At 36.6% G+C, this 18,959-nt stretch overlaps 1 protein-coding gene and 1 long non-coding RNA gene across 24 annotated transcripts in view; one reads left to right on the top strand and one right to left on the bottom strand.

The window, feature by feature from the left end:
* The window catches only part of ITFG1 (integrin alpha FG-GAP repeat containing 1), a 291,396-nt gene that overhangs the window by 32,638 nt on the left and 239,799 nt on the right, over positions 1-18,959 (bottom strand). For all 3 annotated transcript variants that reach the window (XM_025448125.3, XM_025448124.3, XM_025448123.3), the window contains exon 14: positions 10,029-10,107. In XM_025448125.3, coding sequence (XP_025303910.1) covers positions 10,029-10,107 — 79 coding nt within the window. The remainder of the gene's footprint in view (positions 1-10,028; positions 10,108-18,959) is intronic.
* LOC112660561 (uncharacterized) overlaps positions 1-18,959 on the top strand; it is a 90,987-nt gene that overhangs the window by 68,620 nt on the left and 3,408 nt on the right. For 3 of the 21 annotated variants that reach the window (XR_007404343.1, XR_003137057.3, XR_003137059.3), the window contains one exon: positions 4,641-4,719. The exons of 16 other annotated variants lie outside the window; for them this stretch is intronic. This is a non-coding gene — a long non-coding RNA (uncharacterized LOC112660561). Of the gene's footprint in view, positions 1-4,640; positions 4,720-15,073; positions 15,139-18,959 lie in introns of all 21 variants that reach the window. 2 more of the 21 variants (XR_003137054.3, XR_003137056.2) reach the window with 1 other exon arrangement.

The following is an 18,959-nucleotide window of genomic DNA, read 5'->3' as shown; positions in this document are numbered from 1 at the left end:
GATACACACAAAGAGAGGCAGAGAAGGCAGAGAGAGAAGCAGGCTCCATGCAGGGAGCCCAACATGGGACTTGATCTTGGGACTCTAGGATTACACCCTGGGCTGAAGGCAAATGCTTAACCGCTGACCCACCCAGGCATCCCTTCTACCCATTTTTAAATTGGATTATTATTATTATTCTTTGCAAGTTCAGTTGTTTAAGGTTTTTACGTATTTTGGACACTCTCTTTATTGGAGTAGTCATTTGCAAATATCTTCTCCCATTCAGTAGGTTGTCTTTCAGTTTTATTGATTGTTTCCTTTGCTGTGCAGCTTTTTATTTTGATATAGTCCCAACAGTTTATTTTTGCTTTTGTTTCCTTTGCCTCAAGGGAGAGAGCCAGACCAGCTGTCTGCCCCCAGCCCACTGCTGGGGCTGCAGTTGGACTGGTGTGTGTGGTTATCTTTCTTCCCAGGGGTAGGAGTCACTTTAAGATTTATTTATTTATGTTAGAGAGAGAGAGACAGAGAGAGTACATGAGCAGGGGGAGGGACAGAGGAAATGTATCTAAAGCAGATTTTGTAGTAAGTGCATAGGCTCCATGTGGGGCTTAATCCCATAACCCTGAGATCATAACTTGAGCCAAAACCAAGAGTCAAATGTCAACCAACTGAGCCACCCAGGCATCCACTTCCTTTTTAAGATTTACTTAGTTATTTTGGTATGCCTGGGTGGCTCAGCGGTTGAGCGCCTGCCTTTGGCTTGGGGCGTGATCCTGGAGTTCTGGGATCGAGTCCCACACTGAGACCCTCGCATGGAGCCTGCTTCTCCCTCTGCCCATGTCTCTGCCTCTCTCTCTGTGTCTCTCATGAATAAATAAATAAAATCTTTTAAAAAATTTACTTATTTATTTTAGAGAGGAATACAAGGCGTAGGAGCCACTTTAGAGTGGTGCTGGCTCCTGTTGTGGCTGCTTGCACACTGCCAGACTTGTGGCATCACTTTGGATGGATTCTGTGCAAGGGTGTATTGGAGGGGGTGGGTCCACAGGAGAACTTTGGGATGGGGCATGCTTTTAACAATCTAAGTGCAGTATGTTGGTACTTCGCTGTTTGCATGGATGTCCATGTATCTAGGCTGGGGAAATGGTGTCCACCAGCTCTTGTCCCTGGAGGAGTCTCCCATCTCCCAATGACCCCTGCCCCTCCAGCTCAAGCTCTGAGATTAGTAAACCTCCCTCCCATTTACCCAAACTTTCTTCTATGATATATGTCCTTGGAGTGTTTGTACTCTCTCTTCAAGGGAGACTTAATTTCCCATCACCCTTCTGGCTCTCCTAGAGCTGAACTGGCTGATTTTTAAATTTCCAGATGTTAAGTCCTGCTGACTATAAGAATTTGTGAAATTATGCCCCTCTGGTTTTCAAAGCCTTATGTTATGGGGATTACTCTTCCCTGTGTGGGTTCACCATGCCTGGGGCGCTCGGTTTGAGGGTCTCTTTCCTTACTGTCTCCAACAGACAGTCTGGCAGTTCTGCTCAGCTCCTGATCATATCTCTGTCCTTCCTGCCCTCTTCAATGTGACGACTTCTTTACATTTATCTGTGGAGAGTCTGTTCTGCCTGTCTTAGGTTATCTTTTGGGTTATTTGCTCTGATGTGGGGGTTATCTAGTTGTATCCTTAGGAGGTGTAGAGCCTAGGATCCCCCTTTTCTGCCATTTTCCTCAGAATTCTCCTTCTCTGTGAATGGACACGTGGGTCCTGCTACCTTTTGGCTACTGTGAACATGGATTTAGAAATATATTTTGGTGGGGGATCCCTGGGTGGTGCAGCGGTTTAGCGCTTGCCTTTGGCCCAGAGGCGCGATCCTGGAGTCCCAGGATTGAATCCCACGTTGGGCTCCCGGTGCATGGAGCCTGCTTCTCCCTCTGCCTGTGTCTCTGCCTCTCTCTCTGCCTCTCTCTCTCTCTGTGTGTGACTATCATAAATTAAAAAAAAAAAAAAAAAAAAGAAACCACCTGAAGCTGTTGTAGTTTAAAAAAAAAAAAAAGAAATATATTTTGGAGACCTTACTTTAAATTCTTTTGGGTATATACTGAGAAGTGAGACTGCTGGATCACATAGTAAATTCTATTTAATTTTATGAGAACTGTCTTCTGCTTCACATAGCGGCTGTACCATTTACATAACTGCCGTGTATTAGTCTGCTCAGACTGCTATAACAAAACACCATAGGCTGGGTAGCCCATAAACAACAGGAATTTATTTCTTACCATTCTGGAGGCAAGGAAGCCCCAGATTAAGAAGTTTTTTTTTTTATTTTAAATATTGTAAAGAAAGGGTTTTATCACAGTATTTAATGCAGATGTGCAGCAATGTTAATACAAAATTCTTTCTCAAGCCCATTGACAGACCTTAAGCCCATTTTCCCCCTTCAAGTTCAGGAAGACACAAGTAAAACATTTTTGGAGGCACAAAAGACAAGAAGTTTCTTGTGAGGGTTATTAGTAGCCCTGGAATCTGTAGCACCCCTTTGGAGGTTATATGACTAAGGCACCAGGCAAGGAGGAGGGACCACACTTCCACAAAGTTTACTCCATGGAGAAGGTGACCAAGAATTTATCATGCAAATCACGACATGGTTGAGAGTGAGATGTTGTGTTCTGGTGAGATACTGCTTCCTGGTTTAGGCCAGAGCTTTCTTGCTGTGTCCTCACATAGAGGGAAGGGGGGAGGGAACTCTCCAGGGCCTTTTTTATAAAGGGCACAAATCCCATTCATGAAGACTCTGCCCTCATGAGTTAATCATGTTCCAGAGGCTCCACCTTCTAATACGTTGGACATCAGGAATTCAATTTAGGAGTTTGGGGGGAATATAAATGTTCAGCCTATAGTACATCAGTAGTATACAGGGTTCTAATTTCTCTGTATCCTTGAAAACACTTGTTACTTTTTTTTTTTAACTAGTTAGTAGCCATCCCACTAAGTGTGAGTTAGAATCTCATTGTGGTTTTTATTTTTTTTCTGTAGTGATTAGTGATACTGAACATTTTTTCATGTATTTTTAAAAAAATATTTATCTGAGACAGAGTGCGTGTTTGAATCGGGGGGTGGGGAAACAGAGGGAAAGAAAGAGAGAATCTCAAGCAGACTCTGCACTGAGCAGGAAGCCTGATGTGGGGCTCACTCTCATGACCTGAGCTGAAACCAAGAGTTGTATGCTTAACCGACTGAGCTACTCAGGTGCTCCTTTTTCATGTATTATACTAATCATTGGTATATCTTTTTTTGAGAATTATCTATACTAGTTTTAGTCCATTTTTGAATTGTTTTTGTTTCTGTTGTTGAGTACTGCCACATGATTTAAGATTTCTGCCTGGGGCAATACCTGTATCTAAGTGCTTTCCTATTATATTTCATTTAATAGTTGCAACTGCATAACAGCCTTTGAAATAAGTACTCACTCACAGGGTAGAGTGTGAGAAGAATTAATGCTAGAAGAACATTAAAGAATATCAATTAGCTTGTGAAGCAATACCAGACATTACAAAAAAATCATTACAATGTTTGAATCTGTATCCTTTTTTGTTCTTAATATTTCATTCTTGAATCTGAGAACTAAGCCTGAATCTGCCAATGTTATGGAATGATTTTCTTTCTGTTTTCAATTCTAAAAAGTCCTTAAGACCATAAGCGTCTCCTTCCTGAAAGTACTTGAGTGTATTAAATGATACCTTCTGAAGTGAAAAAGATAATTTAACCTTTAATAATGAACACCCATTCCATCTCATCTATTAAATTATTCAGGTGCCACAAAAAGAAATTCTAAACTATTTATTGATTAAAGAATAAGCACTTCCCCTTACCTACTTTATTATAAAGGAATAACAATAGCCACATAAAAACATTTGGCAGGGCATACTATTTGGTTCTTAGTGTTCAGCCCATGAGTGAGTGTTATGTTTCTAAAGTTCGAATATAACTAAACTGTTATTTCTACTTTGTACAATAAAACTGCCCTTACTATGTATTACTGGAAAACTTTTAAAAGTATTTCTGCTTAAATGGAAAAGATTTAAGAATACCAGGATGCTTGGATGGCTCAGCGGTTGCATGTGTGCCTTCGGCCCAGGGCGTGATCCTGGGGTCCCAGGATTGAGTCCCACATTGGGCTCCCTGCATGGAGCCTACTTTTCCTCTGCCTGTGTTTCTGCCTCTCTCTCTCTCTCTGTATCTCTCATGAATAAATGAAATCTTAAAAAAAATATTTAAGGATACCAAAAGTAATATAGTCAAAATGATACATTTAATAAAATAATCTGTTCATACATTTTAATTACTTAATTAAAATACTTCAATTTAATTGTAGTCTTAACTGTTCAAAATGTAATTTCTTTGGTCTTAAATGAAGAATGTTAGACTAGAAGTTTTAGGGTATATCTATTATTTTCTTCTGAATATCTCAGGAAAATGGAAATCTATGTTCATTAAATCATGGAAAAAAGAAATGCAAGAGTAGAATACCAGGATCATAATTTTTCCTTGCTTTACTAAGAAATTTCCTCTGCTTTATGTATCATTATATGTACTATTATAATAGTAGAGTGCTTTTTAAATCCTCATGTATTTAAATTTCAAAAACTTTATGCAATATGTACAGCTGACAGGAAATTTTACACCTAATATTATAAATGAGGACATCCATGTACATACAATACTCTGCACAGTGCCTGACCAGAGTAAGTACTGATCACTGTTGGCTATTATTATTACTTAGGAGTACCCTCAAGTCCTAAGGACAAAAAAAGAGAATGACGATGTCCCTCAGGAACAAATACCGTGTGTTAGAACCACTGGGTCAGTAGAATCTTTTCCTATCACTCAACTAGAGAATAAAGAAAGGGGATCAGCAACCTCCCAGAAAGCCAAGGGATGTACCCATTATCCAAATGCTGTTTTTGAAATCACTACCAAAAAAAAAAAAAAAAAAAAAATCATTAAGTACAAAAGTCTTAAACCTAAAGGAATAAAAAAGAAAAATTTTATTTTATTTTATTTATTTATTTATTTTTTTTTAAATTTTATTTATTTATGATAGTCACAGAGAGAGAGAGAGAGAGAGAGAGAGAGAGGCAGAGACACAGGCAGAGGGAGAAGCAGGCTCCATGCACCGGGAGCCTGATGTGGGATTCGATCCCAGGTCTCCAGGATCGCGCCCCAGGCCAAAGGCAGGCGCCAAACCACTGCGCCACCCAGGGATCCCAAAAAGAAAAATTTTAAAACAACAATTTGTTAAGTTTAGTCATCATTTCACTTTACACAGGTACCATGTTTTAAATAGAAATGAAACAAGAATTGTTAGGAATAATTTCCTCTTTTTAGGATACCCTAAGCTTTTTAAACATAGGGCATTTAAAGATGACATTTAAACATAGGGTAGTACTATTAAGAATGTATAGGTTTTAGGGGTGCCTGGCTGGCTCAGTTGGAATAGCACAAAGGCTCTTGATCTCAGGGTTTTGAGTTTGAGCCTCATGTTGGTGTAGAGATTATATAAATAAACTTAAAAAAAAAGAATGTGTAGGTTTTGTAGTTAGAGAGTGTTCTTGAGTTTAAGTTCAGGTCTACAGTTAATAGCTGACTGACATAGCTAAATTACTTGAGCTTTCAGAGCCTTAGTATCTTCTGGTGTAGAATAAGAGCTGCCATTCAAGGGTATTGTGAAATTCAATGAGATAACATGCAGTGAGTCTACAAAAGTGCCCAGCACAAAGCAGGGGCTTTATAATAATAAACATCCACAGACTTATTATTTTTAATTCAGTTATTATGAAGTTTATACTACTTTATATTAGATTAAGAAATCTGTTTACAACCAGTTATGAACTGTCACCATGATCTACTTTTGGTTAGGCTTTTTTGTCTTGATTCTTTTTTTTTTTTTTTTTTTTAAAGAAATAGAAATCCTTATTACTGGTCTTAGTAATCATTTCAATCAACACTTGGGTGTCCTAGGATGGACAAAGTACATAAAGACAAAAACTAGATAAAGAACCAGTCCTCAATGAGTCTGTTGTTTCAAGGAGATAAAACAAGAGATATAACTATTGCTACAAGGTAGAGTGTGGTAGGTATCATAAGAGAGGTATACAATAAAGTTCTACTGACATTTGGTGGGAAGAAAGTTTATTTCCAGTTTTTGAAGTAGGGTTAGTGAAAGTCTGATGGGACAGTGTCTAAAATATGGAGAAGAGGTGAAGACTGAAAGAGCGAACAAAGGCATTGATATTAGAAGTGGAAAAAGCTATATACTGGACACCAAGCTGAATATGTGTAGGATACATAAAGGGGATAGGGGAAAGAGAAGGCTGGTAGGTAATTTAAGGTTCAGTTATGGAAGTCCTTGATTCTCAGGCAGTAGGAAGGTATTTAGGGATATAAAAAGACTTCTGCTTTAGAAAGATGAATTTCTGTAAGATTTCTTAAGAGATTTCAACATTCTATAGAAGTTAATCTCTGATGTTATTGAGAACAAACTGTTCAGATAAGTGTAATCTAAATTTGCAGTGAGTAATGTCAGAGGTTATGGAAAGATGAGAAAATACGAATCCATGACTTAGGTCTTTGTGGGAGTAGTATGGGGAGCTATGAGGTATTATGTTAAGTAGGTACAATCTAATTATTGTTCTTTATCACATATTTGTTTTTTTGTAGCCTCTAATTCTCCTATTGTTTTCATGGTCTAGAAAGTCCAGGTTAATAACAGAAAAAGCACACGACAGAATAACATTTTAGAATTTGTGTCAGATGGAGCTAGTGTAAGGAAGCAAATACCTATGAGTAAATTGCTCTATTTGTAATTAAGTCGGTTCATCTCGTCTTTAAGTTCCCTTAGTTGATTTTACCTGATACTGTATTTCTAATGAATTTAAGAAATGGTGAAAAATTAAGGAGATGCAGAATCTAGTGTTTTTCAAATGGTACTGTATTATAATTTTAGACTCAACTTATAGTAAATAATGCCTTGCATTGGCAATGTTTTATTTAAGCATGCATAAGAAAATCATGTCAAGAATTTTGTTTCATTGAGTTTAATGTGTACTGTTGCCTATATTATGGGCATTGTGTATATAATATATTTGTGAATTTCAACCTTTATTGCAGTACATAGTAGCTTTCTGTGGTTTATACTATGCACAACTGAGGTGGAGGAAAACATGGGTAATGAAAATGGTCAAGTCCTTAAGTAAGACTGAGGCAATGAGGGGCATCTGGGTGGCTCAGTGGTTGAGTGTCTGGCTTTGGCTTAGGGTGTGATCCCAGGGTCCTGGGATTGAGTCCTCATTGGGCTTCCCACAGGGAGCTCGCTTCTCCCTCTGCCTGTGTTTCTGCCTCTCTCTCTCTCTCATGAGTAAATAAAATCTTAAAAAAAAAAAAATAGCTGAGGCAATGAGAAAGGAATACATCAATGGTATTACTGAGTAATGAATGAGATTTTTTTTTAAAGATTTATTTATTCATTCAGAGAGAGCGAGAGAGATGCAGAGACACAGGCAGAGGGAGAAGCAGGCTCCATGCAGGAAGCCCGATGTGGGATGCGATCCAGGGTCTCCAGATCACTCCCTGGGCTGCAGGCGGGGAAACCACTGCGCCACAGGGGCTGTCCATGAATGAGATTTTGATCAAATTCCTTTACAACAACTTGTGGAATGGCAAAACATTTGCTAGCAAAGACCACAGAAGAGATGAATTATATTCCTTCTCCCACTTTCTGTTTCTAAAACTATTATGTGTTTTTTCCCTTGGTATTAGAATCTGTATTGACTATAATACTGTACTAGAAATCAGTTTGAGAATAGAATTTCAGGAGGCAAATCTTTTGTTTTGTTGACCCTACAATTTGTGGTTTTCTTTCTTTGGATTCTTCTAGTATATGACTCTGACTCATTTACATTTACACAGATAGGATTTCTAATAGTTGAACAGCTGAATAATTTGCAAACTTTTTTTTTTTAATTTTATTTATTTATTTACGAGAGAGAAAGAGAGGCAGAGACACAGGCAGAGGGAGAAGCAGGCTCCGTGCAGGGAGCCCGATGTGGGACTCGATCCCAGGACTCTGGGATCACGCCCTGAGCCAAAGGCAGAGGCTCAACTGCTGAACCACCCAGGTGTCCCAAATGTTAACAATTTGATGAACATCCTTCTAGCTTTTTTCCCATGGATTAAGAATTATTTAAATGCATAAAAATATATGTATAAAGATCTTTACTGTTATATTGTTATATTGAAAAAAAAAAAACCCAGCAGCATGTCTAGAGTAATTATTATATCAATATACAAAACGATCCCCAAATAAATTACCTATATAAACTGACATGGAAAAATTTGCAAAATATATCATTGTATGAAAAAAGAGAGGAAGATGGGTCTTTAAAATTTTTTGACCTATTGTTATGATAATGAAGAGATTTTTCCCCATTTTATTTTATTTTATTTTTCCCCCCATTTTAAACCATCAGTGTATTCTGAGATAATCACCAATTTGATGCTAAGTAAGCAATTCTTTCAAAATACAGATGAATTAAAATTGTTAATATTTTAATTTAATTTTTTTTAATAAGATTTGATTTATTTGTCAGAGAGAGCGAGTGAGCACAAACAGAGGGAGCAACAGAGGGAGAAGCAAGCTCCCTGCCAAGCAGGGAGCCGATGCAGGACTTGGTCCCAGGACCCTGGGATCATGACCTGAGCCAAAGTTAGACGCTTAATCATCTGAGCCACCCACATGCCCAAAATTATTAGTATTTTAGATAGCATTTTTCATTAATAATTGACCAGTGAGCTAAGCTTTTGGTTTTAGGTATGCTGGCCTTGCCTAAGTTATGCTTACTTCGTTAAATAAGTAACTTCATCTTTCTTCTCCTGTCTGGAACACCTTATCTATAAGCACTGAAATTATCTATATCTAAAATTCAAAAGTAATTAATTGATACAAGATAAAACCAGCCAGTCCCAGAACTTTTTTGTAGTTTGATATGTATATGAATTAAAACATAAATAAATTGTTCAGATTGTCTATATAACCTTATTTAAGTTTCCTTGACTAACAATGGTATATTAAAGTATTTGATTTTAGTTGTGTTTGTCAATTTCTCCTTGAATTTAATTAAACTGCTTTTGTTTTATGGAATGTTTCTGTACTGAAGCAGTATTATGATTGAGTCTTACATGTGTACAAATAGCTAAAAAGGAAACTCACTGTGGTATATTTGATTTATGTAAGGTATTATATAAAACAAGAATGGCCTATAATGAATTCTTTCTTTTTTAGCTTTCTTTTGTGCATAAAAATGGAGGAGTAACAGCAATTTTGCTTATATTTCTTCATGGTTAGGACTCTAAGAGTCTCAGAGAAGCCTATTAATATGTTGGGGTTCGTTTTCTTACTTAAAGAATTGAAATTAGAACAGTTGTATTTACTGTGACTTGGACCGCATTTCAGTCAGCTATCATCTATCAAAAGCAGGCATCCTTTGTTTAGTCTTATTTCTTTTTTGTTTTGATTGCATTTCCTTTTATTATTTATTCAAATATATAATAACTACAAGTTTTTCTTTATAATCATTTATTAAAAAACCTCTATGTAACATTTAAGCTACTGTTTCATGTATGAAAAAACTAGAATTTGTCTAGGTTGTAGATTGGATTCCTAATTTTTATTTCTTCTAAGAATAGCTTTGTTAACTACTTTACCACTTCGCACTTTGCTCAAGATAACTCTGGTAATTTCTCCCAATCTTTCTGTTACTTCAACTGAAACACAGGATAATGATTTGGCTATATCACAATAGGGATATATGAGGAATGAATGTTAATATATTTGCCATGAGGACCTTTTTGTAATCTACTGATGTGCAAAAGACTATAACAGAAAAAGTGAAGATTTTATAAAGCATGTGAAAACATGATGATAATTTTTGTCATCCATGACAATATATTGATTAAAGGTGTTTTTGTGCACTACGGATATTTTATCTAGTCTTACCTGAACCATTTTTCAGATATCCATTTGCATCCACAGTTGTATACATGATGTAAGGTCCAGGCTGATTTACTCCAAAGGGCTGCAATGAAAAAGGAATAGTTAAGACTAGGAATGTAAGTGAATTATTTGAAATTTTAGGCAAATCTATTACAAATAAAGTAAAACATTCTTATATGTAATTGTTAATAGATGGCAGTCACTAGAGAACATTTCCATAAATAGAAAAACCTGTTAACTATTCAAGAGAAAACCTGTTAGTAGAAACACTTTAAATGTATATAATTAGCTTTAAATGGTAAACATTTTAAATGACTTGATAGTTGCATTTATATAGTTCATTAATCTTATTATATATTTCTAAGATCTACTATTAATCTTCTTTATTATATAAATATTTTAAGCACAATTTTTCTTTACTACTTTTGGTTCTACCCAAAATGGAACTCGAGTTTTATTTATGACATTTCTGTTGATTCTAGCATTGCTTTTCCCTTCTGGGATGGATAGGCATAGTTTATATTTTCCCTGTAAATATCAAAATGAATAAAATCTACCCATAACAATTATAATAGAATGAAAAATATCAATGAGTAGCTCCATCACATTTATTCTCTTGCCCTAGACTTAGAGAATACATTATTTTCCAGGTAAGGAAAACATAATTAGCAGAGTCTAGTTACAATGGTGAAGTTTGTCTCCAATTTATATATTGTTCCTTATTTCTGGAACTTTCCTCATACCTTGATGCAATGACTTATTCTCTTTAGATATCAAGACTAATTAAATAGGGTATAAAGACCATTGTCTGCAATGGGTATCATAACAAGTAACAAGTAACATATCATAAAATGCTCAAAAAATTCTTTGAACACTTCACAGAATTAAAAATTCTGTTCTCCCCGGTAAAGTAGGGAAAAGTTACAAAGACATGTAGATAGTCTAATGATGTGTTAGAAATGATTTTCCTCCAGGATGAAAGGCAAGAAATTAAATTAATTTCATTGATATAATAATTACTTGATTGATATTTTAAGAACATTAGAAGTCCATTGGCTTTCAGTGACCATGATAAGACATATTGTTCTTTTTTTTTTCCAAGATTTTATTTATTTATTCATGAGAGACACAGAAAGAGAGAGAGAGAGAGAGAGAGGTAGAGACACAGGCAGAGGGAAAAGCAGGCTCCATGTAGGGAGTCTGACATGGGACTTGATCCTGGCCCTCAGGATCAGGGCCTGGGCTGAAGGCTGCGCTAAACCGCTGAGCCACCTGGGATTGCCCTGTTTTTTTTTTTTTTTTTAAAGTTTTATATATTTATTCATGAGAGACACACAGAGAGAGGCAGAGACATAGGCAGAGAGAGAAGCAGGCTCTTCGCAGGAACCCGATGTGGGACTTGGTCCCAGATTCTGGGATCACACCCTGAGTCAAAGGCAGACACTCAACTGCTGAGCCACCCAGGCGTCCCAAAACATATTGTTCTAAGAATGGAATTACTCTTAAGATATAACTGAATAAAGATTCATGAAGAATATCACACAAATTCATAACAAAAATTTATCAATGAAGTATTTTTATGTAGAAAAAAGATTATTATATTTTGTATAACATACTACTTCAGTGAAAGAATTACCAAGGTTCTTTATCTATATCCCTATTTTGTAGATGGGCAAGAGAGAACATTGATCTTTAGATATGCATAGTTTTAAAGCAAACCACAGATAAATTACATAGGAGTTACGCTGTGGAATTATCTTCTTCATAAAATTATTCCTTTTTTCCTTTATAGTTTTGTCATTTATGCAAATATGCTAAAACATATTTGGTAATGCCTATTTTAACTTTTATGTAAATGAAACCATACTGTATGTATCTTTCTATGACTTGCTTGTATTTTTTCAAATTCAAAGATTTTATTTTTTTATTCGAGAGAGAGAGAGAGGGAGAGAGAGAGGGAGAGAGAGGGAGAGAGAGGGAGAGAAAGGCAGAGGCACAGAAGGGAGAAACACAGAGGGAGAAGCAGCCTCCATTCAGGGAGCCTGATGCGGGACTTGATCCTGGGTCTCCAGGATCACGCCCTGGGCTGGAGGTGGTGCTAAACTGCTGAGCCACCCAGGCTGCCCTATAACTTGCTTTTTAAAATAGATTTTTTGAGACACATCCATGATTAAGTATGAAGCTGTATAGTTGATTTTCTTTTTTTTAAAAATTTTTTAAAGATTATATATTTATTCATAGAGATGCAGAGAGAGAGAGAGAAAGGCAGAGACACAGGCAGAGGGAGAAGCAGGCTCCATGCAGAGAGCCCGACGTGGGACTCGATCCAGGGTCTCCAGGATCACGCTCTGGGCTGCAGGTGGTGCTAAACCGCTGCACCACCAGGGCTGCCCTGTATAGTTGGTTTTCATTGCTACAGAGTATGCTATTGTATGATTATAGCATAAATATTTTTCATTCTTTTGACTGACACAAAAAATACATTTTTTTTGCCATGATAAACATGGCATCTTAATGCACACAAGTGCTAATGTTTATTAGCATTAATAAGCATCCTCTGGGAGTTACGTACCCAGAGGTAGAACTGTAAAGTCAAAGGATATATTCATGCATCTTTAAGTGTACTACATAGTGTCAATTTTTAAAAAGTTTTTATTTAAATTCCAGTTAGTTAACATATAGTGTAGTATTTGTTTTCAGTGTACAATATAGTAACTCAACACTTCCATACATCACCTAGTGCTTATCACAAGTATACTCCTTAATTCCCCATTACCTATTTCACCTATCCCTTGATCCACCTCCCGTCTGGCCACTATCAGTTTGTTCTCTGCAGTTAAGAGTCTGATTCTTGGTTTACCTTTCTCATTCTCTTCCCCACCCTCTGCTCCTTTGTTTTATTTTTAAGTTCCACATATGAAATCATGGTATTTGTCTTTTTCTGACTCACTTATTTCTCTTACCATAATACTCTCTAGCTCTATCCATGTCATTGCAAATGGCAAGATTATGTTTTTTTAATGGCAGAGTAACATTCCTTATAATACACACACACACACACACACACACACACACCCCATACCAACTCCCCTCCACCTCCAATATAGGGTTAGAGTTAGGGCCAGGGTTAGGGTATGTTCCTGATGTCTTGCAGTTCAGAGACTTCCACATAGGGTTAGGTTTAGGGGTTAGAGGTTAGGTATTAGGGTTAGGACTTGCATCAGGCTAGGTCTCTGGTTCTGTAGTTCAGCTACCTTTCCAGGGAATAAAACCCCAGACTTCTGCTGGGGTGAGAATCGACATGGAAGTCATCTACCTAGCTGAGGCAACCAGGGGATCTGAGGCTCTAAATACTCTTTTTTTTTTTTTTTAAGATTTTATTTATTTATTCATGAGAGACACTGAGAGAGAGAGAGAGAGAGAGAGAGAGAGAGAGGCAGAGGGAGAAGCAGGCTCCATGCAGTGAGCCCGATGTGGGAGTCGATCCCGGGACTCCAGGATCACACCCTGGACCAACGGCAGGCGCTAAACCATTGAGCCACCCAGGGATCCCCTAAATACTCTTTAAAAATATATTCAGTTGTTCCTTTTTTTTTCTTTTCCCCCATGTTGAAAGGTAGCAATTTCATTATTATTATTAAGTTTAATTTAAATTCCAGTTAGTTAACATGCCGTGTATAACACACATTGTTCCATACAACACCAGGTGCTCACACAAGTAGTGCTAATTTTTTTCTTAAGTGGTAATACCAGTTTATACTCCTACTAGCTAAATGTTGCTTCACATGCTTAGCAACAAACATTGCTAATGTGGTATACAGTTCTTAATATAAATTATTTCATCCCTCCTAGGTTTGTTTCTTTGGAATAGGGTATGACCTTTCATACTTTAAACTTGTTTGATTCCAGTGAAGCTTGAAGTAATATTTATGAGGCTACATTTATCACTGTGTTACAACCTCAAATTTACTTTATTATCCACAATCTAGTCTATGTACTAGACGATTGGTATCGTGAACTATAAGCAGTGTTTTCAGTGAACTTTCCCAAATGTATTCTTGACTATTTTTTTGTATTTCACACTTGAAGAATTTCATACTATTATCAACTTTATCTTATTTTACAGATTTATTTAGGCAAGTTTTTCTCTCTTGCCCTATATTCATTTAAAAAATAAGTTGCCAGCCTGTCTTGATTATGAGTCTTAAAGCTAAAGTTCACTTCTCACCATGGACCAGTCACTTGGATATTTAAAGACAATGTCTAGAAATCCAGATTTGATTCTTCCACACAGTAGTTCTCAAGAGTGTGGTGCAAGGACCCTTGGGGGTCCCAAAATACTACTGTAAAAAGCATGGGTAGTCAGCAGTGGCACTAAAACTATGGTTATTCAGACTTGGCTTTTCAATTTAGCCAACATTTTCTTGAAAATAAAGTGGGTTTCTCACTTTTAGGAAAATGATAGTATTTGTGGCTAATGATAAAATTTCAGCTTCTATGGGATCCCTGGGTGGCGCAGCGGTTTGGCGCCTGCCTTTGGCCCAGGGCGCAATCCTGGAGACCCGGGATCGAATCCCACATCGGGCTCCCGGTGCATGGAGCCTGCTTCTCCCTCTGCCTGTGTCTCTGCCTCTCTCTCTCTCTCTCTCTGTGACTGTCATGAATAAATAAAATCTTTAAAAAAAAAAAATTTCAGCTTCTAAATGAAAATTGGAACTTTAGAGGACTTGTAAGACTGTGAGCCTGACAAACTAAAAACTTTTTTGGTGATATTAACAAGTATGATTTAAAAAAACTGTATAATGAAGTATGTTAATATTGGGAAGATCTGCATAATTCGGTAAACCAGTATTTTCCAGATGACCAATGCATGTTACTAAGCCATGCATGAATAAAAGAACATTCAAAGTATAGGATAGACCATTGGATTTTAAAGTAATAGAGTAGGGAAGAATCATTTCTAGAATGGTACAGTAAGGACCTCAAAAATCTCCTTCATAAAAATCAGACAATACTGGCAAAAATCTTGTCAAAATAAACTTTTTCAGGACTCTGGACATCAACCAAAGGCAAGAATCTGAGAGTATCTCTTCAAGAAAAGAACTGAATATCAGTAAGAATAGTGTACTTTGCTGTGTTTTAATTTGCCCTATTCCTATAATCCTTTCCCTAGCCTTGAAACAGTCTTGACAACCAAGAGCTGTGCAAGTAGGTTAGCTGTGAAAATGTAAAGCCTAGCAGCTAGTGGATGGGCTGGCAGAATAGGTTGGGAGCTCCCCAAAGCCTCATCCCCAGAGAACTGTCACTATTTGATGTGTTTGGCAGCTTCCTGACAAGCTCTATACTCCGTATTTATCTTTATTTGGCAAGACTGAGAGCTTATTCTGTATGGACAGCCTTATCAAACTGGAACATTTGTTAAAAACAATCATTAGCAATTCTTTATATCAGTTTGGGCTAGTGAGAAATTGAACAAATTTTAATTTTTTTTTTTTTTATTGTTATTTATTTATGATAGTCACAGAGAGAGAGAGAGAGAGGCGCAGAGACACAGGCAGAGGGAGAAGCAGGCTCCATGCACCGGGAGCCCGACGTGGGATTCGATCCCGGGTCTCCAGGATCGCGCCCTGGGCCAAAGGCAGGCGCCAAACCGCTGCGCCACCCAGGGATCCCTGAACAAATTTTAAAAGAAAAATGTGAACGAGATGTTCAAAGATGAGCTTTGAAAAACTCTGACACATTCCTGGAGATTTGGAAGGCCATACACATGTGCAACACTGTTTCCACACAAAAGACCTGAAAAGACCCTAATCTCTAATGTCTCATTAAGGAAACATCTATGCAATCATATCTGACCATGAGGCTAACTTGAGTAGGGACTTCAATGGCTATGCACAATAGAGAATAGAGACTTTAGAGTATTAATCCAGGAAAATCACTGAAAAAACAGCATTAACAACACAACAACAAACAGCAACAACAACAAGCCTAGAGGAGAGAATTCCAAGATTAACACATTATTATTATAAAAAATTCTTTTAACGAAAAATTATGATACAAACAGGAAAGTTTGGTTCATAAATAGGGAAAAAAAAAGAAGCAGCCAAAAGAAATGGTCCCCAAGGAAGCCTAGATATTTGACTTACTAGGCAGAGATTTTAAATCAGCTCTTATAAATACATTCAAAGAACTAAGGAAGTCATGTCTAAAGAGCTGAACAGAGCTACGAAAACAGTGTTTTGCCAAAAGAGTATCAATAAAGAGATAGAATCACACAAATTCTAGAGTACAATAACTGAAATGAAAAATCACTAGGGAGGCTCAATAACAGATTTAAATTGGCAGAAAAAAGAATCAAACTTGAAGCTATGTCAATTCAGATTATCCAGTCTGAGGCAGAGAAAGAAAAATGAGGAAGGAACATTAAAAAAAAAAAAAAAAAAAAAAAAGAACAGAACCCTCAGTGACATATTGAAGCACCACCAAGAATACCAACAATAATAAGGGTTCCAAACTAGAGGAGAGAGAGAAACTGGCAAAAAAGAATGTGATGCATGAAACTGCCTAAATTAAACACACTAATCTACACATCCAAAAGCTCAACAAACTCCAAATAGGATGAACTTGAAGAGATCTACACTAGGATGCATCCTAGTCAAACTGATAAAAGTCAAAAATTTTAAATTCAGCAAGAGATAACCCATCATATACAAGGGAATCTCAATAAAATAACAGCTGATTTTTCATGAGAAACCAAGGAGGCCAGAAGACAGTAGGATGATATATTCCAAATGTGAAAGAAAAAAGACTGTCAGCCAAGAAGTTTAAAATTCAGCAAAAAATATCCTTCAAGAATGAAAGGGAAATTAACACATTGTGAGGTAAAAGCTGAGAGAATTAGTTATTAACACACCTAACAGAAAATACTAAAGGGAGTTTTTCTGGCTGAACTGAAAGTCCATTAGACAGAAACTCAAATCCACACAAGAAGTACTAGTAAAGGTAACTCCAAGTAAATATACTAGATGGCATAAATGTATTTTTTTGTGTGGCTTTTTTCCTTCTATCTAATCTTATATAATTGCATAAATCAATTAAGAGAACATGTTGTCAGGATCATAATGCATGAAGATGTAATTTGTATGACAACAGAAATGCAAAAGGGGGGTATAAACTGAGGGAGGAATATTGGAGTAAAGTTTTTTTTTATGTTATTGACATTAAGTTGGTATTAATATGAACTAGATTGTTTCTAAGATAGAAAGTAATTCTGAGGGATCCCTGGGTGGCGCAGCGGTTTGGCGCCTGCCTTTGGCCCAGGGCGCGATCCTGGAGACCCAGGATCGAATCCTATGTCGGGCTCCCAGTGCATGCAGCCTGCTTCTCCCTCTGCCCATGTCTCTGCCTCTCTCTCTCTCTCTCTCTCTGTGACGATCAAAAATAAATTAAAAAAAAAAGTAATTCTGAGAGAAACCTCTAAGAAAATAATTTTCTTTTTAAAGATTTTATTTATTCATTCATGAGAGACACAGAGAGAGAGGGAGGCAGAGACACAACACAGAAGCAGGCTCCATACAGAGAGCCCAATGTGGGACTCGATCCCGGGTCTCCAGGATCATGCCGGCTGAAGGTGGCGCTAAACCGCTGAGCTACCTGGGCTGCCCAGAAAGTAACTTTTAAAAAGAGTGTAAGAAACAAAGGAATTGAAATCATATCCTAGAAAACATGTAACATAAAAGAAAGCAGTAATGGTGCAACAGAGGAAAGAAAAAAGACATAGGACATACAGAAAAAAATAACAGACATAAATCCTCCTTTATCAAGTTATATTAAATGTAAATGGATTAAAACCCTGCTATCACAAGGCAGAAATTAGCAGAATGGATAGAACAATATGATTCAACCAAATGCTGTCTACAAAAGACATGCTTTAAATTCAAAGACAACAAATAGGTTGAAAGTAAAAGCATGGAAAAGATATACCATTAAAATAGTAACCAAATAAGAGCTGGAGTGGCCATACTAACGTCAGACAAAAATTGTTACATTAACTTTAAGACAAAAATTGTTACTAGAGACAAAAAGGACATTTTGTAATGTTAAAAGTGTCAATCCATCAAGCTGCAACAATTATAAATGCACCTAAAAACAGAGTTCTACAATACATGAAGAATTGATGGAAGAAAGAAATAACAACAATGGTTGGATACTGTTATAATTATTATATACCAGTTTCATTAACGTATAGAACAATGAGGCAGAAAATCAACAAGGAAATAGATGACAATGCTATAAATCAATTAGACCTACCAGATATGTTTAGAACACCGCACCCACCTCTGGCAGAATGCATATACTTGTCAAGCGCACATCAAACATTCTCCAGGGAGACCCATATAATAGACCATAAAGCAAGCCCGAATAAATCTAAGTTCACAAATGTGTGGAAGTTAAACAACAGACTTCTAAATAACCAGGGGGAAATGTAACAGTAGGAAAAATTCATTGATATGGTTTCAAATTCCACATTACAATTAACCTTTAAATAACTGCCACTTGTTCAGTTTTGGTATAGTATTATTATCTGAACAGGAAATGAAGCATTCCTGTTTTTACTATATATCTGTGAGGGGTTAAATTTTTTTTCATGTATTTCAACCAAAACAAAAACTGCAAAAAGAGAATCTTCTATTATTCCAGATACTAGAGATCTGAATTAAATGTAAAACAGTGCCACTCTTCACTAATTTTTTAATTTGGAAAGTATAGTTATTTTTCATAAAATACAGGTTATATTAACATATAATAGGTTTTTATTTTTAAATGAATTAATTAGAAACATTAACAATTATTTGTCTTAATTTCAAATAGAGTAATATTGATAGACATAAAGAAAAAAACTCTTTGGGGTCCTCAGACCAAGAAGTTTAAGAG

This window comes from Canis lupus, chromosome 2, assembly GCF_003254725.2.
Source record: "Canis lupus dingo isolate Sandy chromosome 2, ASM325472v2, whole genome shotgun sequence".
Taxonomy (NCBI): Eukaryota; Metazoa; Chordata; class Mammalia; order Carnivora; family Canidae; genus Canis; species Canis lupus.
This window is presented reverse-complemented; position numbering and strand designations above follow the sequence as displayed.